Source organism: Festucalex cinctus, chromosome 2 (genome assembly GCF_051991245.1).
Source record: "Festucalex cinctus isolate MCC-2025b chromosome 2, RoL_Fcin_1.0, whole genome shotgun sequence".
Classification (NCBI taxonomy): Eukaryota; Metazoa; Chordata; class Actinopteri; order Syngnathiformes; family Syngnathidae; genus Festucalex; species Festucalex cinctus.
Genome location: NC_135412.1, coordinates 44,777,172 through 44,800,485, shown reverse-complemented (window position 1 = coordinate 44,800,485; position 23,314 = coordinate 44,777,172). Strand labels below are relative to the sequence as shown.

The 23,314-nt window shown below is 43.7% G+C and overlaps 1 protein-coding gene across 2 annotated transcripts in view; it reads right to left on the bottom strand.

Annotated features, from left to right (window-relative positions):
- Positions 1 to 23,314, bottom strand: part of itpr3 (inositol 1,4,5-trisphosphate receptor, type 3) — an 841,532-nt gene that overhangs the window by 178,261 nt on the left and 639,957 nt on the right. For both annotated transcript variants that reach the window (XM_077515178.1, XM_077515179.1), the window contains 12 exons: positions 9,319 to 9,649; positions 9,102 to 9,210; positions 8,936 to 9,029; positions 8,340 to 8,515; positions 8,076 to 8,235; positions 7,093 to 7,298; positions 6,818 to 7,018; positions 6,642 to 6,752; positions 6,478 to 6,573; positions 6,281 to 6,382; positions 2,335 to 2,418; positions 2,144 to 2,254 (listed from right to left, as the gene is read on the bottom strand). In XM_077515178.1, the coding sequence (XP_077371304.1) occupies positions 2,144 to 2,254; positions 2,335 to 2,418; positions 6,281 to 6,382; positions 6,478 to 6,573; positions 6,642 to 6,752; positions 6,818 to 7,018; positions 7,093 to 7,298; positions 8,076 to 8,235; positions 8,340 to 8,515; positions 8,936 to 9,029; positions 9,102 to 9,210; positions 9,319 to 9,649 (1,781 nt within the window). The remainder of the gene's footprint in view (positions 1 to 2,143; positions 2,255 to 2,334; positions 2,419 to 6,280; positions 6,383 to 6,477; positions 6,574 to 6,641; positions 6,753 to 6,817; positions 7,019 to 7,092; positions 7,299 to 8,075; positions 8,236 to 8,339; positions 8,516 to 8,935; positions 9,030 to 9,101; positions 9,211 to 9,318; positions 9,650 to 23,314) is intronic.

The window sequence follows — 23,314 nt, the reverse complement described above, 5'->3', positions numbered from 1 at the left end:
GACAAAGAGTCAACAAAGTATATCTCTCTGAGAAGTGGGCAGGTCGTAGTATACAAATGAATGAGCAGAAGCATGAGTATTAGCATTTGTACAGTGTCTGTCAAAGAAGTGAGCTTTGCAGGCCTTGACAGTGCCAGCATTTCACTCGCAAATGCAGGCAACTTTCAAGTGCGTGCTGGTGAAAAAAAATTCCGCGAGTGCATTAATGCTCCCTCTGCAGTATGTTTAAGACGTACGTTCGAAAGTCCTCCGCTGGCTCTCCCGTAGCAACGAGAGCGCACCGTCGAATAGTATTTAGTTGAGTTCAATTTTTGAGTGAAACATGACCCACTGCAATGTGATTGACTGGCTACTTCCTGATTGGGCACAGCATACACGTACACACGCACTGCGCAGAAAACAGTTTGCATAAAAACATATATTATTGGTGCTTTTCCACCGGACCAGTTCCACACCGCAGCGGCATTTTTTTGTCAATGGATGTTAGCGTCTCCATGGGACTTTTTCGGGGCTGAGCGGTCCTTATTGTAACCTCTGTTTCGAATCCTTTCGGCAGTGGTTCTGCAGCGCCGGTCGTCGGGGGACTAGCAGGGCCGTGTCGTCACCTGTCATCTGATTGACCGAGAGCAAGGCACCAAGCAATGCCGTGGCACACGCCCAGTTCCTTGTTTAACGTGAGCGAGGCAGACGCGCCCGCCGGTCTTCGCCAAAGTCAGAAAAATACAGTATATACAATCAATATAATAATGTTTTACAACAACGCTGAACTATATTTACAAATTGAAAGGTACTTGTGGATGGATTTGTAATGTTTGTGGTTTTAAAAAACATTGCGAATGCACAACGCTGGCTGGTTGTGTGTTCCCATTCACTTGAATGAGAGCTCCAGCGGCAGAGCCCATTCAGAAATAGCTTCGCGAGCTGATCGTGATCGCAATATTTCATCCAAGGTGATCCATAATAAATTGTAAATATGGTTCAATGTTGGCGTGACTTGCCACTCATGAAATATTATGGCAGATCCACACGCACTGGGGAATGCAAGCTTGGCTTGGACAGTTAAAGCAATGGAGGCGGTGTGTTGTGGTAGCGTGCCGTGCTGGGCTAATGGGAAAGCGGCATTAGCGAAGTTTAAAAAAAAAAAAAAAGAAGCAGTCTATTGCTAATTATTTTCTAAAAAAAAAAATGAGAATGAGGAGGAGAATGATGGTGGTAAAGGAGGGCTAGCGGACGGTGCCAAATCAAACAATACAGATGGAAAGGACAGGGGGACATCGGCAGAGGAGCAGGTAAAGAAAAAAAGGCCTGACTTACTGAACAAAACAAAATAATGTTCAAATGAGTTAAAAGTTATACAAAATTATTGACTTGTTTTGATAGCCACTGCTTATGCAGGTGTGGTATATTTTTATATGTAATAACTAACATGTATTAATTATTAAGTAATCTTTGTTACAATTTAGTTACACTGAGAATGAGACATGCCGTCTAACAAAGAATGTGTATGCTACAAATAAGGTCGTGTACATTTGCATTCCAGTGACTGTTTTGCTAAAAGGTAGATGACTTTTATGATGCTTAAACAATGAGAATAAGATAACTCTGGAGCCAGTATGACCTTTCGGGTCAGAGATGGGGTTTGGTCAGTACAGGTGGAAAAGTACAAGTTTTAAGGGGAGTGTTTATTGCCTGAGGGACATTCTTTAGAAGACTTGTCCTATATAAGATCCTACAGAATTGTAGAACGGCACAGCCGCCACCTTCTCTTTTTGAGAAACCAGCATGGCTTCATCTAGTCCATTTTTAACCAGAAATGAAATCTTTTTCCAATCTACTGAAACCTGAGTCATGAAGCCTCTTCTTCCATCATCAACCAGCAAGCCTGAACCAGCTCTCCATGCTCACAAGAACATACACCACACAGGTAAACCTCGTTCCAATGAAATATTTTGCAAATCGATCGAGTTGCGTATGCCTAAGGTCCCCACAAAAAAAAAATGGTGCGACCAAATCCTGTGCTGTGCAACCAAATAAAACTGTTACTCGTACCAGTGCTACCAGTGGAAACTTAGTGTAGAACCCTGGCTAGTCATAGTATATCAATCATTAGTTGCATCAGTATTGGCAGATACAGATACAGTACCTCTATCTGAGAAGTGTGCATGTCATAGTACTCCAGCGGGTCTTGTTCCACAACGGCAGGCGGTATTGACGACTTCAACATTTGCGACAGTGGACGATTGTTCAAGTTTAACTGTCAATACAAAAAACACAAGTCAGTCATTGAAGAAAGTCAATCAATGTTGAAAGTATGTAAGGGTGAGTGAAGTTGACCATGGAAGAGATGCCTTCCTCGCCCTCTTGGCTCTTCTTAGGAGGCTTCAGAAGGTTCTGCAACACCTTGTTGTGTCGAGCCAGCTGCAAACAATCATAATGCATTGTTGCTAACCAAAAGAAGATTAATCAATCAATACTACATCTTGTAGCGATAATTGGGTCGTCTTTTTGACAAATTAATAATCTGGACGTTACAGAGGTAAATTGTAATTACCTCGATAACCTCTAGGAGCAACCAACGACCAAAATCCTTTCTTTATCAATCATTTATAACCTGAAGTCATGACACGCAATATTCAGTGGTTCGTTGTACGAACAAAAGAATAATAATCCACTCGAAAACACAGATGACTTAGGCGGAATAGAGTTAATAAAACGTGCATGTATTCACGATTGTTACACTACAGAATCAAAACACTGCCTATCTAACAATTCTGCCGTCAGAAGAAGGGAAATAAAATAAAGCTAATCAAAATACGGAAGGAATACGAACGATTAAGGAAACAGGAAAAGAGAAATTTAACTTGCCAGATCTGTGCTATGTTTCAAATGTAAGTTGCACACATATGCCGAATTGGGGATCAAACGTGCACTTGGGTGCTGCATCGAACGAGCAGAAACGGGAGGTCTTTGGAAAAAGGGGAAAAATAGTCAATGTTCGTTCAAAAAGGCAAGAAAAATCAAAAAGGGGCTATTCCACAGGTGAGCAAGAGGGCCGCTCGGGGGCTGACGTAGTTGCGCGGCTCGTCTCTTGATTGGTCAGCGAGGTCTTTCTCCGGCGTGGTTGGTTCCACCGGACCGCCCTGGACTCCAGGTGTTGGAGCTCGGTCCCCTGCGTGCCTGCGTCCGGGGAAGGCCAGCAGTTGGAGGTGAGCTTGCATCGCGGCGGGGTGGCGTCTCAGCTGTCCGACTACAGGTGTTGGAGCTCGGTTCGCTGCGTGCCTGCGTCCGGGGAAGGGCAGCTGTTGGAGGTGAGCTTGCACCGCGGCGGGGCATCACCGAATAGCAGGTGAGATGCGGTGCGGCTTGGGTGCACAACCTTGAGTCCGGCGGTACGTTGCAAGTGTACCACGGGGCTGCGGAACTCGTTGATGGCGGGCAGTCACCGATGGCGAAGAAAAAAAGGGGAAAAAAAAGAGGAAAAGGAAGTAAAAGAGTCTCTTTGGGGGTCAGCGTTGAAGTTGGGCGCAGCTGTGTAGCGTGCGGCGAGTGTCTGCTCTCGAGGCAACTTGTTGCTGCCAGGAACAAAGGGGGCCACGTCTTTGACAAGTTTCTTGGAACAAAGAGTCCGTGGGAGCTGGCTGGGAAACTTGCAGGTATCAGGCCGGAGGATGGCAAGAGTGGCCAAAAAAAAACAGAGAGAGGAAGAGGAGAGAGAGGGTGAGGGGGGATTCCCTCATTGTTTTAAAGCCTATGGGCGGGGCTTAAGTAGGTGGTGGCAAACCCTTCAATTCGCTCACGCAGACTTTAAAAAGCAAATTATTAACTCATTCACTGCCTTTGACAAGTATACTTGTCAATTGTATTTTTTAGAGCGGTGCTAAATGGGGGCGAATCTGAGCATGCTCCACTGTAAATATCAAACTTGGAAACAACTTTACTGATGCCCAACCACCGGTAGATGACATCATTGCCCCATTTTATAGGAAATAAACACAGTTTCAGAGTCCATGGGAGAAATGGCTGTATTTTGGCAAACCTACATTTTTCTGCTGTCAATTATAAAAGAACGGGACGGGACAAAAAGTAGGGAGTCTATTCTGTTATTTGGTAGATTCGGTTTATATATAATTATTGAATGTAATATCACGTGAGTATTGGAAATGTAAAAATTTTCTATAATGACTGGCAGTGAATGAGTTAAAGGGATTAATAATTTGGCATTAAATTTGGTCAGTCTGGCAAATCAGTTTTCCCACACAACACGTTTAGCACACATCGCAATTAATGCATCATAAGCTAATTTTGTGAGGTAGTTCCTACTTGCCTAATCTGACTAAACTGAATGATATTGAATACCTTTCATTCCTTATGGAATACAAATGAGATAGGACATTCATACACACAAAGACATAACATGAATCATTCGTAGTTCAGTTATCTATCAAGAATGTCATGGTATAAACGTGTAAAATGCGGTTACTTGTAAGAACCGTCACTAAGGATAGTCCCAAGTTTCACCACTTGGGGGCGCTGTTGCTCCATCTTGACGTTCCAGGGGTGCCTGTGGGTCATTGCCCCCCGGAGGGCCGATGCCAGAGCATCCTTTTTGGTTGATAAGAAAGGTCATAAACATTCCTGTAATCAGTTAGCTGTATCTGCTAGGTCGTAAAAGGCTTCTCTCGGACCCCGAGAGGTCGGGCTTAAACAAACTCTTTTGGCAGACGCATAAATTCCTATGTGACCTGTTCAGCTGTTTCAAAAGAGCTTTATTTGTGGTTGAGTGACCACCTTCAGACCTAACCAAGATTCGATCCTTCCTGAGCTGTGGAATGTTTATGCAACTGCAGAGAGTTTACTTTGGAAGAAGAAAACAAAAAAAATTAATTAAAAAAAAAAAAAAAAAAAAAAAAAAGAGGGTGGACTGGGCCATAGGCGTTACAATCTGTAGAGCATCTTACTTATTTATTACTAAAAAGGCAAGACACAGAACAGGCGACATTGACAAAAGAACAAAAAAAAGATGTGTGTGTGTGTGTGTATACATATATATATATATATATATATATATATATATATATATATATATATATATATATATATATACACACACACATATATATATATATATATATATATATACACATATATATTGCTCAAAACGTAACAGCATCATATCAATTGGGTGCAATTCAGCAATTCTTAATTAATTAAACACAAAAAATTACCTTTGTTTTATCTATAGTCCCGTCGGGGTGTTTTTTTTAAAGCAAAATTTACCACCGAGCATACCAACTGGAGTCACCCCGCTCATTTTGGAACAACAGGCGTAGGAAATGCCCTGCATTGACCTAATCACTGACCTGCGCAGCCTTTAATGTAACCACCCGCGGTTAAAAAATAAAAAAAAATAGTGTGATTAATATGCGCTAATATGCGATTAATGCGACATTTTTCTGTGATTAATTAATCTATTACCACTTTAACTTTGACAGCCCTAATTAAAATACATAGTGGGTCTGCGTTTGTTGTTGTAGCCTTTTATTAATCAGCCGCTGAACAACATAACCAAGGTTTGCAGTAGGCTGTTTTCTCAAATGCATTTGACCACATCAAGAAAATGTTGACCTTTGTCTTAGAAACAAGTAGCTGTAGTTAGTAACTATGAGGTAGGATAATTATTATTATAGTATTAAATACTACTCCTAAGGTTTGAAAAAAAAGGTGGGCATTCCGTCAGTCCGTCAATAACGGATGCCCATTTAATTGAGGAATGATGTATAACGGATTTACGATTACAATGCTGTTCGGCTTGAAATAGTGAGGCTGACGATGACAGAAGGGTGTCCTGACTGTTGACGATTGACGAATGACAGACGCTCAAAATTCATTGATGTGCCCACCTCTCCGGCTGCCTTTATTTAAGACGCCAGTGTGCCCAAGTCAAGATTGTCAGCTGTACAAGGACCACGGGGAAAAACACTATGACTTCTGTCAATTTGAAGAACTTATAAGTTGTCACACTCATGAGTCAAGCTATAGGTGTATGTTGAAAATGTCTAGTCATTTGATCTTTTGTCCTTTTGGAGCCACTATAGCTTGACTTATGATCCAAGATCGCTTCATCACTTCAGACACGTTAGAAAGCATTTTTGTTGGAACTTGATGCCAGATGCACCTGACACTTACATGGGCAGGTGAGAGGCATGACAAAAAGTACGGGAGGGGTAATCCTGATATGCTACGTGATTGTAAAAGCCAATGAGCATGTGGAGTAGCTTACCTGCTGGGCCAAGATATAGATGTTGTGTCCCACCTCACGAGGTGATACCTCCCCACCCTCACACTCACTCTCCTGATGGTAGGCCTTCTTGATCACATCCACCTGCATGTACACACATGCATGCACACGCCCACATACACACACACACAGTCAGTAGATTAACCTTCTCACTGACGTGGGACGAAAAGGGGTCTGACCAGTTCTCGGGGACGGAGATTGAACAGGATTCTCTCTGCATTCTCACTGTCATGGCGACTTTCCATTAGCCCCAGCAGCAGTTTAGAGGCATTGTCCTGGTAATGGGGAAGAAGATGACATCACATGACACTATGTAATGTCACATGATGTACGGGCAGCGCACCTTGAGCTGCAGCACCATCTCCATCCGGTAACGGCAGAGTGGGCTGATGTCATTGAGGATGAGCGCTGTAATGATGTCGATGCCGTTGCATTCGTGTGTCACGATACAGGTCTTCAACAAGCAGAAACAAAAATGTCCTTGGAATGTTCTCGTGATGGAGAAGCAAGTTCTCTTACCTGGTTCTCTTGACACGGGCCCTGACAGTACTCCGTGAGGGTCTCCAGGGTCTGCGTGATGAGGTGGACATTTGACTCATTGATGTAGAGGCCCAGCAGGCCTAGGCCACCTGTGGTACTTCCACACATGATGTCCAAGAACTGCAGTGTCTCACACACTAGGTTGTAGTTGGTCTTGTTGTTTTGGCTGCGCAGGAAGTTCTGAAATAGCATATCAAAGGAGATAAAGCACTCGTTCATTCCACTCATGACCACCAGATGGGACCAGCACTCACTTGCAGATCCTGGTTGTGGTTCTCACACAGAAGCTGTAGGAACCTCAGGATGGGTTTCATGATGAGAACTGCCGGGCCCATCTCTGTATCCAGCTCCTTCTGCTCCACTATTGACTGAGCATGCAGGGAAGAGGGCCCACTGCCTTGGACCTGGGCCAATACGGAATGTTCGTCTGTGGCAGGAAGTCCAAGTGGTAAAGAAGAGCCTTCCGGAAAAGAACATGCATGTTGACTCATTCAAACCCAAAAACGCATAAATATGTTTTTTTTAATACTTTGTCCTTCACTCTCCAAAACGTATATTGATGTTTTTTTATTGTTTTGGTTTTTTTTTTGCTAGTACATGCAGAAGGCTTTGATGCACCTTCTGACCTGAAGAGGTCACTTAAAGCAACGGTAGTTATTACAAAAATCACCCAACAGGTGGCATCAGAGTATAAGAGATCAGCCAGGGCCATGTTGCAACAAGCTCTTTTTTCCCAGTGTTTTCAAAAGGTTTGTAAATAATGATTAAACTTAGATATATTCTTCTATGAATTGCTGCAAAACAGACACAAATATACTTTTTTTTTCCTGATGAAAGAAGAGACCAGGGTTCACCAATTCCGGTCCTCGAGGTCCGGAGTCCTGCAGGTTTTAGATGTTCCCGCCCACTAGCACACCTGATTCAAATAATCAGCTAATCAGCATGCCTGATAACGATCCTGATCTTTAGTAGCAGGTGTGTATAGGCGGAAACATCGACAACCTGCAGTATTCCGGACCTCAAAGACCGGAATTGGTGAACCCATCTAACCCACTCTAATCTTTCTTTTGGTAGGTTCCATGTTTTTTATAGTAATAGAACACAATATTCTGTGGGCCTTTCAAAATTAGTCAAAATCCAATTAAACAGCAAGGAGCAAAGGTAGTTGCTTCAGTGAAAATGGCTGAGAGTGAATGAGTTAAGAGGACATCACTAAAAGTGCTCTCAGTGATCTAACCGTTGTCCAGCTCCTTTTCATTGGCTTTGTGCGACATCTCGCCAACATTAACTGATACAGTGGCTTTGATGTCCATCTGTGCCTCTTTCATCCTGTCATGGAGAACTTTGAAGAACTTTTCCGATTTGTTGTCCCCCATCATCAGCTTGTAGAAGGAGTTCTAAAGGATTCAGAAAACAGGAGAAAACTCAAAAAGAGAACGGATGGACTAGCACTAAGCCATATTCACAAGAGGTTCATGTTTATTAGGGTGCCGCAGTTAACCTGTATCTCCGTGTTTCCTCCCTCCAGCAGACAGATGGCCAGCTGGATACTCTCCTGGAAGATTTTGTCATTCTTGGTGCTCATCACAAGGTCTGTGAAGAGTTTGCTCCCACCTTCTCGGTCCAGACGACACTGGACCGCTGCCACCGCCGCCCAGTCGCGTTCTTGCTCACTGCCTGAGGTTGATGCAAGTACCAGTATTTTATGACTTAGGAATTTAAACTTGTTGAGCTGGAGTTTCACAAAAAAAGACTAACATAGTAAGTACATATTTCCCCAAAGAGTGGCTACCTCAAATCAAACAAATAAGTGGCGACCATTATGATGTGTCACCAATGTTCCCTCTAAGCTGCACGCATGAGCAATTGCACAGCATATGCCTGCAGCGCATAAAAAAAAAAAAAAAAAATCGTAACCTGCACTGCATTACTGCATTTTTTTTTTTTAAATCTTCCTATAAAGAAATTGACAATTTTATTGAGCACGTGCTGACGGAGTGGGAAAGAAAAATGTCACCCCAGAAAAAAAAGCCACATGAGGAAATATGGTACTTTTTAAAAATATATAAATATTTTTAAAGAATAAACAATTGGGACCTGCCGCTCCGAGTTCTACCAGGTCATTCTTTGGGTTGTTCTTCTTGTTTGGAAACAAGTAGTTTTGCAGCAGAACTTTCCGTAGTGAAATTCCCTGGAAAGCCACGCAGCGAAAAATTAAGCTTGTTATGTTACATCCTTACAAGAAGAAAACAATGCTCTCCACCTTTTCATCAAAGTCCAGTGTTCTGATCAACATTTCCTGTAGTGTCCTCAAAACTTTGATGCATAACTTCTCCTCTGAAGACATCAGAGCCTTTGTGTGCTGGATCAGTCTGTGTGTGGACACACATAGACACACACACACGCACGCACACACAATTCTGAATGGTCCCGACACTGACAATCAACATGAATCAATTCAATGAATCAATTCCTCTCACTTGGAGATGAAACCACCGGACTCGCAGCGTTGGCGTGCGTCTGTTCCCTCCAGAAATAGAAGCTCTGGCTGGTGGAGAACGTCGACCAAGACTGAGAGCTCAGCGTTGACGAGCGGTTTGAGACGCTCCTCCAGCGTATTAATGACGTCCTGCAGTTTCTCAATGATATTCTTGTAGTCCCAGGGGCTGCTGGGGGCAACAGGCCGTGTGGAGCGTGATGCCGACTTGTAGCTGGCGTTGGAGCGCGACAGCGAGTTTAGAGCGCTGGTGGACAACATGGCGCTAATCTGAGCCTCCAAGTCCAGGGGGAGAGCGATGGAGCGACTCTTGGCTGAGAGGAGACAATCAACTCGCTTTCAAACACCATGTGATGACATCTTTAATGACAACATGTGTGGCATCTGTAACGATTATCGGCCGGTTGTAACTTTTTGCAACCTCAGTTCCAAAGGAATTGAGCTCCTGTGGCCTGAACATGCCACTGTGGGGGGTGGGGAGGACAAGAACATCCCCCACAAACAGCCACACATGCTCTGACTGACACGCGCACGCGCACAAACACACAAATCAGAACAGTAAAAGCCTTCTTAGAAACTTGACTTTCTTATTTTGCAACAGAACAATGAATTATGAAATGTTATGTTTGCCATTTGTGAAATGTTGACTCCATGAAATGTCATGAAAATGTTCCATTGCAGTGGCAGATTCTCCACTAAACTTTCATGTGTCTGCACGTTTTAACAGTGTAAGCTAGGTAACATTTCATTTGAGGTATTCAATTGTACGTGTTGCATTGGTTGAATTCTGACCTTAGAATCTTAACACACATGGGATCCAGCTTCAATCTGATTAGTCTACCAAAAACCTCCCCCAGCTGGTAACTTTCCACTGTGGTCTCACCAGACCCCTGGTGTGGAGGCCGCCGCCCTCCCAATTTAAAAGCACGCTCCCTGCGTGCTGCTCGCTCTCTTCTTCGCTGCTCTTTGGCTCCCGCTCTCTTCACTGCTCCTTGGCTCCTCTTGGCTCTTTCCTGGTCTCCATCGGCGTGGCTGCCAGACAAAGGGCTAGCCCAGCTAGCTTAACCTCCAGCACACGGCAATGCACAGAAGCCATCGCGTGTAGCGACAGGCGCAGCGAAACACGCTGCTTTTAGTCCCTGCAAAGGCTCAACGGATGGTGCTTTTCCCAAGCACCCTGAGGCCTCCACCAAGAGGGCCCCTTCCCAGCCAGCAGGTTGACCCCGTGACGCTCAGTTGGCCAGCCGGACGACCTGTCTCTCTCTCTCCTGAACTGAACCTTCTCCATTCTATCTTCAAACGGGCTTGGCGAGTCTCCATCCAGGGTCCTGCTTCTCAGACCAACCCCATCTGTAAGTGCAACTTTGCAGGCCTTCGCCCTAGTACAAATTGGTGCAAACTAGGTTGATTGTGGGTCCCAAGTTGGTTTAAGAAATCTATCACCTTGGCTAAGACCGTTTCTCTTTTCTTCTTTTTTCTCCTTTGATTATTTTTATTATTTTAGTTCTCGTTTCATTTCCTATCATAGTAGTTAGTTTTGCTTCTTTAAATTCTAAGTAGATTATCCCACCTAGGTTAGAGAATAAACGTGCACAAAACTCAAAACCTGGTTTACTGTGTGTGTGTTTCATCAATTTATAGTGACCTCTAAGCTGAACAAAGAACTCACAAAATTGTAGTAAGGGCACAACCTTCATTTTAATGACTGATTCAACGAGGTTCTCATCTGTTATCCTGATAAAATTATCAAAAAGAGATGTGGTGCTCCGCAGGCAAGCTCAACTTAATTTAAATATTAAGTTTGAGTCTCCTTCAATTAATGAGCCAATTGATTATTAATTTAATAATTAACAATTATTTATTTAATAATTAATTGGACCGATTTCCCTTACATAATGGTGCCCCTTTGGTGAGGCCAATTTACGTTACATATTTTATGAAACACACACATGTAACAATCCAAAAACAGCTTAGTGCAGCGTGTTCTTCTGGGAAAATTTCAACTCGTTTCCATAGCAACCTAACTAAAACTTTATGCTAGAGCCAATCCGCTGTATAAAAGCAGTGTATTTGAAGCGCTAAATAACAGTCTAACGACTAGTTATTGAGAAGAGAATGTATTTGTCGACTATGTGAATGTTACACACACAAAAGTGGAAGAGTAACAATCACATTTTTTCTATTGCATGCAAAACTTTTTTAGGCCTGGGAATGTTTTTTCTAACTCGTCACGAATTCTGATTGGGTTAAAAATACATTCTAAACCTCACGTGGCGCAATCAGCTTAGCTACCTGATTACGTTACAAGCCTTTAGGCTGAGGAAACAGTCTAGTGCACGAAATTCTGCATTCAGACCACCATTTGAGTCACAGCACACTTCTCAAGGTGTTAGGTTGACTCCCTTTTGTTGGGTAGCGTAAGGCACATGGTGCTAAAACTGCTAGCCTTTTGTGTAAAACACACGTGTTAAGATCCGCCATCTTTGTAGACGTATCCTTAACTTAACTGGGATTCAGGTAACCACCCCTTGAAACCAGTCGACCAATAAACTAATTTGAGGGGCGGGCCCAACGGCCAGACTTCCAAGTCGCTCCTCATTCGACTGTGGCCTCCAAAAGGATCACGTCTCACCACGTGACCCCCCACTGAGAGCCCAGTCTCTGCCAAATTGTAGCACTGAATAACTAGTTATACAGTTCGCTTAAATTGTTGAAATTAGATTTCCATCTGATTAACACTAAAGTGTACCGTTTGCTTAATATTCATATTGCTACACGGCCAGTGGCCAAACTACAGCTAGTATAGTTGACTCCTGCTTTCTAGCAACTCACGTGTGAAGAGGGACACATCGCAGCCCCCTCCCCCCCGTGAGCCCACTGTCTGCCTTCTTCAACATCGCATTCAAAGCACTTTATAATTTAAATAATCAAGTTACCGTGATTTGACCCTAATCGAGGGATTTAAATTACTACTGTACCGTCCTAATCTATGATTTTTTACTAGATTCAAGACAATTTAACATCACGTGTCTTCGTCACTCTTAATCGTTACATTATAATATTTTTCCTACTCCTGTTTCACCAAGTGTTAATACTGAGTTTAGGGTTAATATTTTTGTACGTTTTGCACTTTTTAATCTTCATTAATTCCGTCGTGTTTAATGAATTAACACCGTCTTACAGGAAGTAGTAGTTTCCCTTTCCCCTCGACGCGAGTCCTTACAGGATACTAGCATCGCGACATAAACCCGTGGGAATTAAAACGTTTCCGTGGTTTCCGCTCCTTGATTTATTTAAATTATAATTATTAGTGTCTTCTTGATAATTCGGCGTCAGTGCCGCGCATAACAACACGCGCGGTTATCCGTAAGGAGTGAATTTAACGTGTTTGACAGATTGACAGCTGGCGACACACGCACGCGCAACTTCCGGTGACGTGCCACTCATTGACAAAGTTTACGTTAGCTGCGTCTTGCTAACAACTTTGCTTGCCAAGTGCTACGATTTTAAAACTTGTGCAAGGTATTTAAACACTCGTTTTAAGACACATTCTGTGTCACTTACGAGCGACGGAGTTGTTTTGTCTATGCGGTAAAGTCATAAAACTTTATTGATCGAGCAAAAGTACGACTCTATACTACACACAGGAGCCTCGTTGCGTTTTAAACGCCGACGGCGTCCTCCTGTGGCTATTCACGGTACCGCAGCCGAGGAACTTTTGCCAACAAAATTAAAACGCTTGATAACTTTAATTATTGACTAACCAAAGAGTTTGTTTAAATAATTAACCACCGTTTTCAAGTACTTAATTTTGTTTTAATTAAAAGCAACACTCAACCAGTAGTGTGTAGCTTTTCTCGTTGTGTTAAGAGTGTTTACCCAATTTTTAGGCACTTTTGGAAACCTCTATTGAATTAAATGTAATTTTAATTTAATGTGACTGTCCTTAGTAGACTTTTGTTTCCTAAAACCTGTAACCTCAAATGTATGCTGTGGTTAATAGTAATTTAGCAGACTAAATTGCTTAACACAATACTTTGTTGAGGGTCTTCAATTATTTAATGCATTGCCATTTAAAATAATTGGTAACATATTTGGATACCATCCTTTAATCTGTGCCTTGATAAATTTTGGTAAAACATTTTGAATCAACTAATTGAGCCCAAAAAGCTCATCTTTAAGCATTTTCAGCATTGTCTAATTGGCTAACAATTAGTCCTTCCAAATTGAGCAAAGTGAGCTTACGCATATCTTTGATATCATAACGCTACTTTTAACAATGGATGCTCTGGAAAATGCCCTTGCGACCGTGACTAACAATCTCATTCCAGGCTATGCCGACGCGACAGCCAGCGCTATTCCTTTTTTTATTTTTTTATTTTTTTTCTTGGCATCAAGATTACACCAAAGCAATACTTTTTATATTAAGGCTTCAGCCTTAACATAAAAACAACGAATAGGTGAATTTTTCAGCCAGCGCTATTCTTGACACCAGCATTGCGCAACTCGTTTGCGACGCTCAACAAGGGTCGTTAACCCACGAAGATATGGCACAAATCCTCAGCCGACTAATGGTGAATTTAGTGGCTAGGTGGAAATTGAGTGACCATGAGCTTGAACAAGTGAAAAGCGTTCTGACAGCAGAACAGCAAATTCACGCCCAAGTTAGCAGCAAGCTAACCGAGTTGGAAGCATGGTTGCATGAATCTGACCGCGTGGACTTGGGAAACCAAGTTACAAAATTGACACAGGAACTCAAAGTGAGTACACGAACTGCCCGCACGCATGAACAAAATTGCCATAATGCCACATCTGAAATTCGTGAGCTAAAAGAATGCATTGCAGAACTATCAAATCAGCACACTGAAGCCCATTGGATTGATCTCCAAACTGAGCGTGAATTTGACAAGTACTTGCTAGCTCTCGCGAATGATGAAATTGCGGAATTAACTCAAAAGATTAGACTTTTGAAAAATGAACGCATTGAAGGAAAAAGGCAGACGTTTCGTTTGAAATCTGAGTTGATGGCAATGGAAGAAAAACTCCGGCGATTGCAGCATCCATCCTTCAACACTGGCCGGGATGACGAGTCATCCCATGCTGAACCGAAATTACAGCAAGTCCCACAAGGTAACACCAGGTGTCCATTGACGCCGTCCCAAACCACTGCTTTGGAGGTCCCCGTTCAGGACCTGTCTCAGGTGAACTCTCCTTTGCATTTTGATCCACTTGTGGTGCACGCACCTGTTCCTTCGTCAGACGCTGCCACGTTGTCCGATGTGCAGCAGACTTCTGCTGCAAATCTTGGACCTGCTTCTCAGCCACCTGTGCCACTTCCGGTTCCCACTCGCTCCATGGCAAGCACGTCTCCAAGTGCCGCTCAACACACGCGGGGGCCCCCTCCCTCTGCAGTGTCACTGAGAGGAGCAAGCTCACCTGTCTCTGTGCTTCCACCAAGAAGCACACTTCTTGTTTCGGCACCCCCGCTAGGCGCCACGCCTTCTTGTGCGTCTCCAGTCGCTGCCAACCTTCCTTCTCCTGCTCAACAAGCAGATGCTTCTTCACCTCATCATGTGGCGCAACCAGGCATGTCTACAAAAGAGTTAGACACGATTGCCAAGCACATTCAGAAATTTCAGCCAAAACAAGATTGCTCTGATAACACTTCTGTGTACCTCAAAGACCTTGATTTTCATTTGAGGAGATTCCCACAGGCAACAACGGAAGACAAGATTTACCTCATGAAATTGACGTCAACTCGAGAAGTAAGTGATTGGATCGACCGCCAGCCGATCCACATCTTGAATGATTATCGAGCACTGTGTCACGCATTGTCTCGTGAATTTGATGCCCCAGTATCAGCAATGAGCTTTCTTGCTGCCTGGTCAGTAAAACAAGGCCGAAAGGAATCACCCAGCCTGTATTATAGTCGCCTGCGCAAGGCATACTTTGGGCATCGTAACGAACCCAACATGGAAGAACAGGTAGAATTCAAAACACTCTTTCTGAACAACCTCCACCCAAACACAAGCCGCCTCTTGGGCGTGACAACTTGTCCTCGCACGCTAAGTAGCCTAGAGCTACGTGAACTTGCATCCAAGGCCTTTGTGTTTTTACGCGAAAACGCTGCTAAATCAGTGGAATCCTCTGTTTACCATGTTGCAGGTGGTTCAGATGAGGTCGAACGACAGTCCGAATCACAGCAAAGCGACGATGACATCGCCGCTTCCCCATCAAATCCTGCACAACGGCCTCAAAATGGTTCTCATCAGAAGCACCAGTACGGCCGCAGTGCACCTGCGCGGTTGAGTCATAGCTCCAGCCGTGGTTGTGAACGGGAGAAACCCTTTGCGAAAACAAAACCTCGCAAAAAGAAACCTCCCCGCACAAATAGTCCTCAGGAGCCCCCATCCACGTCAGGTGACTCCTCAATTGACAGCAACATCTGGACAAAAGTTCTTGATGGGCTGCGCAAATTGTCCAACGACAGTCAGCTGACAGCCATCAATGAGCCAGAGGTGTCGGACAACACCGTTCTTTCAGTCCAACTGGATCCAGCACCTTCTTTGCCTTCTGCCAGTGCACCTGTTACCGAGTCGAATCAACCATTCAAACAGCTCTTAGGTAACCTCAAGATTAAAGGTGCATCACGTAAGTTCTATTTGAGGACGACACTTGAACAAACATTAGACTATGACGCTTTGGTTGATCCTGGCGCTGACATTACAGTAATGTCCAACACGCTCTTCAACCAACTTCAAGCCATGCTGAAGAACAGTGGCCGGACGCTCCGCGTCAACCACTGCTCATTGGAGATCGGTGCATTTGCACTGACTAACACCCATCTGGACTCCATGGCAACGTTACACTGGACGATTGGACCACACAAATTGGTCCACTCTGTGTACGTGTCTGCTGTGGAATCAGTCCCGCTCCTCATTAGTCAAGATCTGCTGGGCCGCTTCAAGCCCCTGATAGATTACGACCGACGCAAAATCTGGTCACAGGTGCGGCAGCCTCTGCCTGCAGCACCGCTGACCAAAACTGCCAATTGTTATGCGGTAAGCCTAACAGAGACTTCTTGTGAACCTGTTCTGAGTGTACAAAACTCACACCAGGACTCTCACCCAGCTCAAGGGGGGACCATGCCTGTTGTCCCCGAGATGCCCTCAAGAGGTCACCTTCGCAACACCAGCTCTCCCCTCGGCCAAGTTGAACATCCCACTAAGGGTGTGCAACTCTGCCACCTTACGGAACGCGACTTGGATTGCACCTCTGAGCTACGCATGACACAAATTGAGGCCGTTGTCCTCACTTTTGAAGCAAACCATTCAGCTTCACCGCGGACTTTGAACTTGAAATCGCACTTGAAATTGTCATCGAACAACCCAAACAACACAGTGGTTGTTCTTTGCAATCTGCTTGGCGCGTTGTGCCTATTTCTGAGAAATTGGTTACCCACCCTGCCCACCCTTGCAATGCAGATGGTGCGCACCACTGTCCTGCCATTCACTGCCGCCGCTTTCGCGCGTGCAGTACTTCTTTTGGGCCACACGTTGTTAGCCTTTGTGCTCAACAACACTTATCTGATTTCAATGAACTTGCAGTCCATTGTTCTTCTCTTGCTTTTGCTCATTGTGTGGCTCACCGCCGCCGCGTGCCTTCCTCGTTCGCCTGTCGACGGCTCACCTGTTCATGCCAAGACATTCGCTTTTGGTGGTCACCTTTTGCTTCCTGTCATGGGCTTTCTTCTTGCTCCTCCGTGGACCGCACATCTCTGCCGTTCGTGGCTCCACGTAGCCGAAGGGGGGGTCATGACATCATACGCCCATGACATGACACATAGCTGTCAAAGGGAGGTCATCACAACAGGACCGGACCAGCCAATCAGGTCCAACCTCCATGAACTCACTTCCTTGGTTACAATTGAGGGACGAACCTCGCCCATCTTTGTTGACCATCATCAGCAGATCCAAGATACACCTGTGATTCTTCCTGTGGTTCATCCTCAAGGTGACTTGGAGCTTTTGGCTCCCACCCATCAGGCACCTATGGGTGCATTTGCCTTTCCAACTGATGCAGGACCCAAACGGTCACTTTCCAAACAGTGGTTTCAGACACCCTGGCGCCTAATGGCTAACAAATTTTTGCTGCTGTTGTGTATGAATGCGCTAACGACATATTTAAAATGGCTAGCGCTAAATCTAACTGCCGCAACGCCATTGAATAGCCAATTCAAGTTGCGCTTCACCCATTCACATACCCGCACTCATACTTATGACACAATGTGCATAAACAAACATCCTAGAAAGTGTACAGTGACTCAAATGAACTTCAGCAGACTCCCCAAACGACTAAAGCGATTGGTAAGAAATGTGCTTTTATCTACTGCTTTTATTAGCTTCTTATTTAAAATAAGAACCTTAACTGTTAACGCTGTTAGTCCAAACACCGTTAACTTGAAAATGGCGAAACACGCGAGTCACGACCGAGATTCCTTTTGCCTAACAACGCTTAGCAAACAAATTACCAATCTACCGTCTCCCGACAAAACAACCAAAAGGACTACGCTAGTCCTCAATCTGCCTAGCATCACGCTAAGCTGAACCAAACTAACCACGGGACAGTTTGTTTCTTCTCGGTGTCCCAACCAGAGCACGCTCACACGCAAGGTGTGACCGCGCTGAGACTTGACATGCTGCACTAATCTGTTTGATATATCAACAGCTCAGTTGTGAGAACGTCTTCTCGGCCTGCATGCTCCCTTAATACAGCTTTCTTTTGCCCTAGAAAGACCCAAAGTCATAGTAAGAACCGAAAGTGCCCCCTTTCAGTCACATTGACATGACATTCCTACACAGGCCTCTAGACAACTTTTGGACTTCTATTTTTCACTCTCGTGTTCTTCTCCTGTTGCGTCTGTTACTTTCCCCTTCCACTCTATACACGACACGTAGTGTAGACCTAGAAGGAAAGATAACATCATAGCCAACTGCCGAGTCTAGCTTTAGCAAAGGGAGGGGAGGGGTGGGTTTGCACCAACTTTGTACTCTGGTAACTGCATTGTTGTGCTTCACCTGTCCACCTGCCGACGCCACGTCTAGAAGTGCCGACCGAAACGTTCTGTCGAAGAACGTTTCCATCGCCAAAGGGAGGATCTGTAACGATTATCGGCCGGTTGTAACTTTTTGCAACCTCAGTTCCAAAGGAATTGAGCTCCTGTGGCCTGAACATGCCACTGTGGGGGGTGGGGAGGACAAGAACATCCCCCACAAACAGCCACACATGCTCTGACTGACACGCGCACGCGCGCACACACACAAATCAGAACAGTAAAAGCCTTCTTAGAAACTTGACTTTCTTATTTTGCAACAGAACAATGAATTATGAAATGTTATGTTTGCCATTTGTGAAATGTTGACTCCATGAAATGTCATGAAAATGTTCCATTGCAGTGGCAGATTCTCCACTAAACTTTCATGTGTATGCACGTTTTAACAGTGTAAGCTAGGTAACATTTCATTTGAGGTATTCAATTGTACGTGTTGCATTGGTTGAATTCTGACCTTAGAATCTTAACACACATGGGATCCAGATTCAATCTGATTAGTCTACCAAAAACCTCCCCCAGCTGGTAACTTTCCACTGTGGTCTCACCAGACCCCTGGTGTGGAGGCCGCCGCCCTCCCAATTTAAAAGCACGCTCCCTGCGTGCTGCTCGCTCTCTTCTTCGCTGCTCTTTGGCTCCCGCTCTCTTCACTGCTCCTTGGCTCCTCTTGGCTCTTTCCTGGTCTCCATCGGCGTGGCTGCCAGACAACGGGCTAGCCCAGCTAGCTTAACCTCCAGCACACGGCAATGCACAGAAGCCATCGCGTGTAGCGACAGGCGCAGCGAAACACGCTGCTTTTAGTCCCTGCAAAGGCTCAACGGATGGTGCTTTTCCCAAGCAACCTGAGGCCTCCACCAAGAGGGCCCCTTCCCAGCTAGCAGGTTGACCCCGTGACGCTCAGTTGGCCAGCCGGACGACCTGTCTCTCCCTCTCCTGAACTGAACCTTCTCCATTCTACCTTCAAACGGGCTTGGCAAGTCTCCATCCAGGGTCCTGCTTCTCAGACCAACCCCATCTGTAAGTGCAACTTTGCAGGCCTTCGCCCTAGTACAAATTGGTGCAAACTAGGTTGATTGTGGGTCCCATGTTGGTTTAAGAAATCTATCACCTTGGCTAAGACCGTTTCTCTTTTCTTCTTTTTTCTCCTTTGATTATTTTTATTATTTTAGTTCTCGTTTCATTTCCTATCATAGTAGTTAGTTTTGCTTCTTTAAATTCTAAGTAGATTATCCCACCTAGGTTAGAGAATAAACGTGCACAAAACTCAAAACCTGGTTTACTGTGTGTGTGTTTCATCAATTTATAGTGACCTCTAAGCTGAACAAAGAACTCACAAAATTGTAGTAAGGGCACAACCTTCATTTTAATGACTGATTCAACAAGGTTCTCATCTGTTATCCTGATAAAATTATCAAAAAGAGATGTGGTGCTCCGCAGGCAAGCTCAACTTAATTTAAATATTAAGTTTGAGTCTCCTTCAATTAATGAGCCAATTGATTATTAATTTAATAATTAACAATTATTGATTTAATAATTAATTGGACCGATTTCCCTTACACATCATAAACGACACATATGTGACTGGCTCTGGAAAAAGGGTCCTCGTGTCAAAAAAAAAAGAAAAAAAAAAGAAAAAAAAATCCCAAAAGACCAAATTGTCCCTTAATGTTACACCTGTGGAACCTGCAGGATCAGCCACCAAGGATACAAAACTTATTGAATTGAAGTTTGGAACAGATCCCTGAAAATCTCAAGATGTGCATTCACACAGCCTCACAACCAGAAAAGTCCATTTGCAGTACGAGTTTCCTGGTTATTGCTATCATAGATTTGATTTCATCATTATATTTACTCTGAAACAGCTTTTTATTACATTGTTGTGTAGGATAGTTGTAAGCCCATGAAACAGTCACACTGTGTATTTCATGAGAATAAGGATTAAGGAAGTGATAGGCCCATCATATATGAGTGAAAGATGGCATATATTGATGTGTTAAAAAATTGGAAGGCTTAACATTTTCATGTATTGACTTTCAACGTGATGTAAGTAGGGGTTTTTGAACTTCTATATTTGTAACCTGAAAAGCAGAAGATTCAAGGGTGAAGACGCTGACGATCAGCTGAGGGACTTGCCAGAAGAGGTGAGGTGTTTTGATCGTAGTCTATCAATGAGAAACTGACTAGTGCATGTGATCATTTGTGACTCTCTGATTATGCAAAGTAATGTCGATTTGTTACTAATGGGGAGCCAAATGAGGGAGAGCCACAAATGAGCAATCTTCATTCTTGAACTGCCACACTGTTCTTGGTAAAATTGGACAACTGTAGAAGGATTCTTACGAACAGATCACTTGCTGACTTCACCCAGATAATGATTATTTCTTTATAAAGTAAATATGATTTATATTTTTGATGTTTAACATCTTCGTATGCTACCCCATTTCACCGGTAGGTTTTGAGTTAATTTGTACTTTGAAAATAATTTCAACTAACCTGGATTGTTGTGATTTTATCCTGATTTATTTGTATTATTTTAGCCAATATAATCTTCGTTCTTTCGCCATTAAAACTAATTTCTTTATTTTAAACCTATCTTTGTCATTCTCATCTAGTCTCTCACTCAGGCTAGTCAGCTAATGGGAAGCTAGACCCGTTTGTTTCATTGGTCACTGTCATATAAACGATCCCATAGAGTATTTAGGCTTATTAGTAATTGTCATCTCTACAAAGATTATTCAAATTATCTAGGTCAATAACAAGAGCTAAAATCTTTTAGTGAGAGAGCTACTGTAAAAATATTGTGATTATTCCGGTTCCTTATCTCTGCTTTAAGGTCACTGAATAAGGGAACTGTCCAATGTATTGGAAAGAAGAAAGAACAGGCTGGCAATATATAAGGAGGTAGTTGGCAACCTAGACAAATCTCTCACACGGCAACTTAATTGGACTTCTGTCAGCTTGTAAGTCCACGTTACAGTAGATGAGGGAAACAAAAAAAACATAACCCTTTAAACAGAGAGTTGGCCAGGTAAGCGGATTTGATATACTCTAATGCTTTTGGTCACAAAGAAAATGAAAATGTGATGATGGTTCAACACACTTCCCCCACCACCTGCCACTAACGTAATATATATAAGGAACGGACATTACTGGGCTAATGGTGCAACAGACCACAAACATCATGTTTCGGATTGGATCACGGATCGGCTCAGCAAAGAAAAACAAAAGAGAAACAAAGACAGATATAGTACGTTGTCTTTATTTATTTTCTAAAACGCTTTTGCCCATTAAAAAAATAAAAATAAAAATAATCAACCCAAAATGTCTAATATGGCCATTAAGCATTTAGGAATACTGCTTTAAGTGTAATATGGGGCAGATACTGTTTGTACTGTCCTTTGTGTTGCGGATGCCTGATGTAATCAACAGCCTTATATCCCTTAGCATAATTGCCACAGATACTTTTGCAATGTACAGTCGGAGGTGTGATTTGAACCTGCGACCTCCTGGTTCCAGAGGGTCACCAAAATGGCCAAGAAGGTCACTGGGTGCCCTCTGCCCACACTGGAGGACCTCCACAGCTCCTACTGCCTCAGGAGAGCCACTGCCATCATGGAAGACCCGTACCACCCAAGCCACTCTATGTTTGAACTACTGCCGTCAGGCAGACGGCACAGGGCTATTAAAAGCAGGAAAAACAGACTGAACAACAGCTTTTATCCAACTGCGGTAAGAGCCCTCAATAACTCTATATAATATGTGCAATATACCATGCAATATACAATACTTGTCTCATGTGCACTTTATGTAGGTAGTTGTTTTAGTCTATGTTTTATGATTTGTCCTCTTTTTTTATTCCAATTTTAATGCTGTTTTGCTGCTCTTTTTATCTATTTATATTAATTATTTTCTCTTTTCATTATAGTTTGAAACCCCTGTATTTTTGTCTTTGCGCTGAATGGGATTGCACTATACTGTTTCGTTGCACTTGTTGTAATGACAATAAACTGAATCTGAATCTGTACAAAGCACTCTCACAACTGTGCCACTTCGCAGTATCAGATGATGGTCAGTTGTATGTTTGGAAGTGGGCGTGGAAAATAGGACTTGGAAAAAATTCAGTGTCAGTCCCATTGAAAATAAATGGGGAAAAGTTGATATTTAAGATTAAATTGTGCGAGTACTGTAACTAATGTGGAATCAGACGATAAATACCCTGAAAGGCGCGAATTTTCTCAGCAAGTTGAAATTTGAACGGTGTAAATCGCAAATATTATGTGGTAGTAGTTTGACATCAAAAAAGTGAGGAGAATTGACACGACGTGGAGAGGTAGGACTCAGACGCAGGATGAAGGTAGGCCACCAAGGCAACAGATTTATTTGACGACAGCAGCTGTCTCCTCTCAACCAGAGAGGAGAAAGGGGAATCAAAAAGTGGAGAACAAAAAAACGTTCCACTGGGGAGGAAAAAACAGGCACAAGGTACAGGGGACAACTAAAGGTGCTCCGCTGGGGAGGAAAACAGGCTCAAGGCACAGGGGGAAACTAAGGACGCTCCGCTGGGGAGGCAAAGGCACAAAAACAAGGCAAAAAGGCAAGGCAACAGGATCAAGGACTCGAGGACTCTGGAACGCTTCCATGCACAAACGTGACACTTCGGCAACGGAGGGGAGAAGGCTGATGGCTTTTATTGCGGGGGTTGATTGGTGGCAGGTGGCGATAATCATGGGCGGGGACCGGTAATTAGCGGGCAGCAGGAAGGGCAAGTGACCTGAGGTGAGAAGGGAGTTTAGAATTTCAAAATAAACAGGAAACATGGAAACCAAAATAAAAGCATGAACCTCCACATGTGGCGGCGTGACAGTATCCC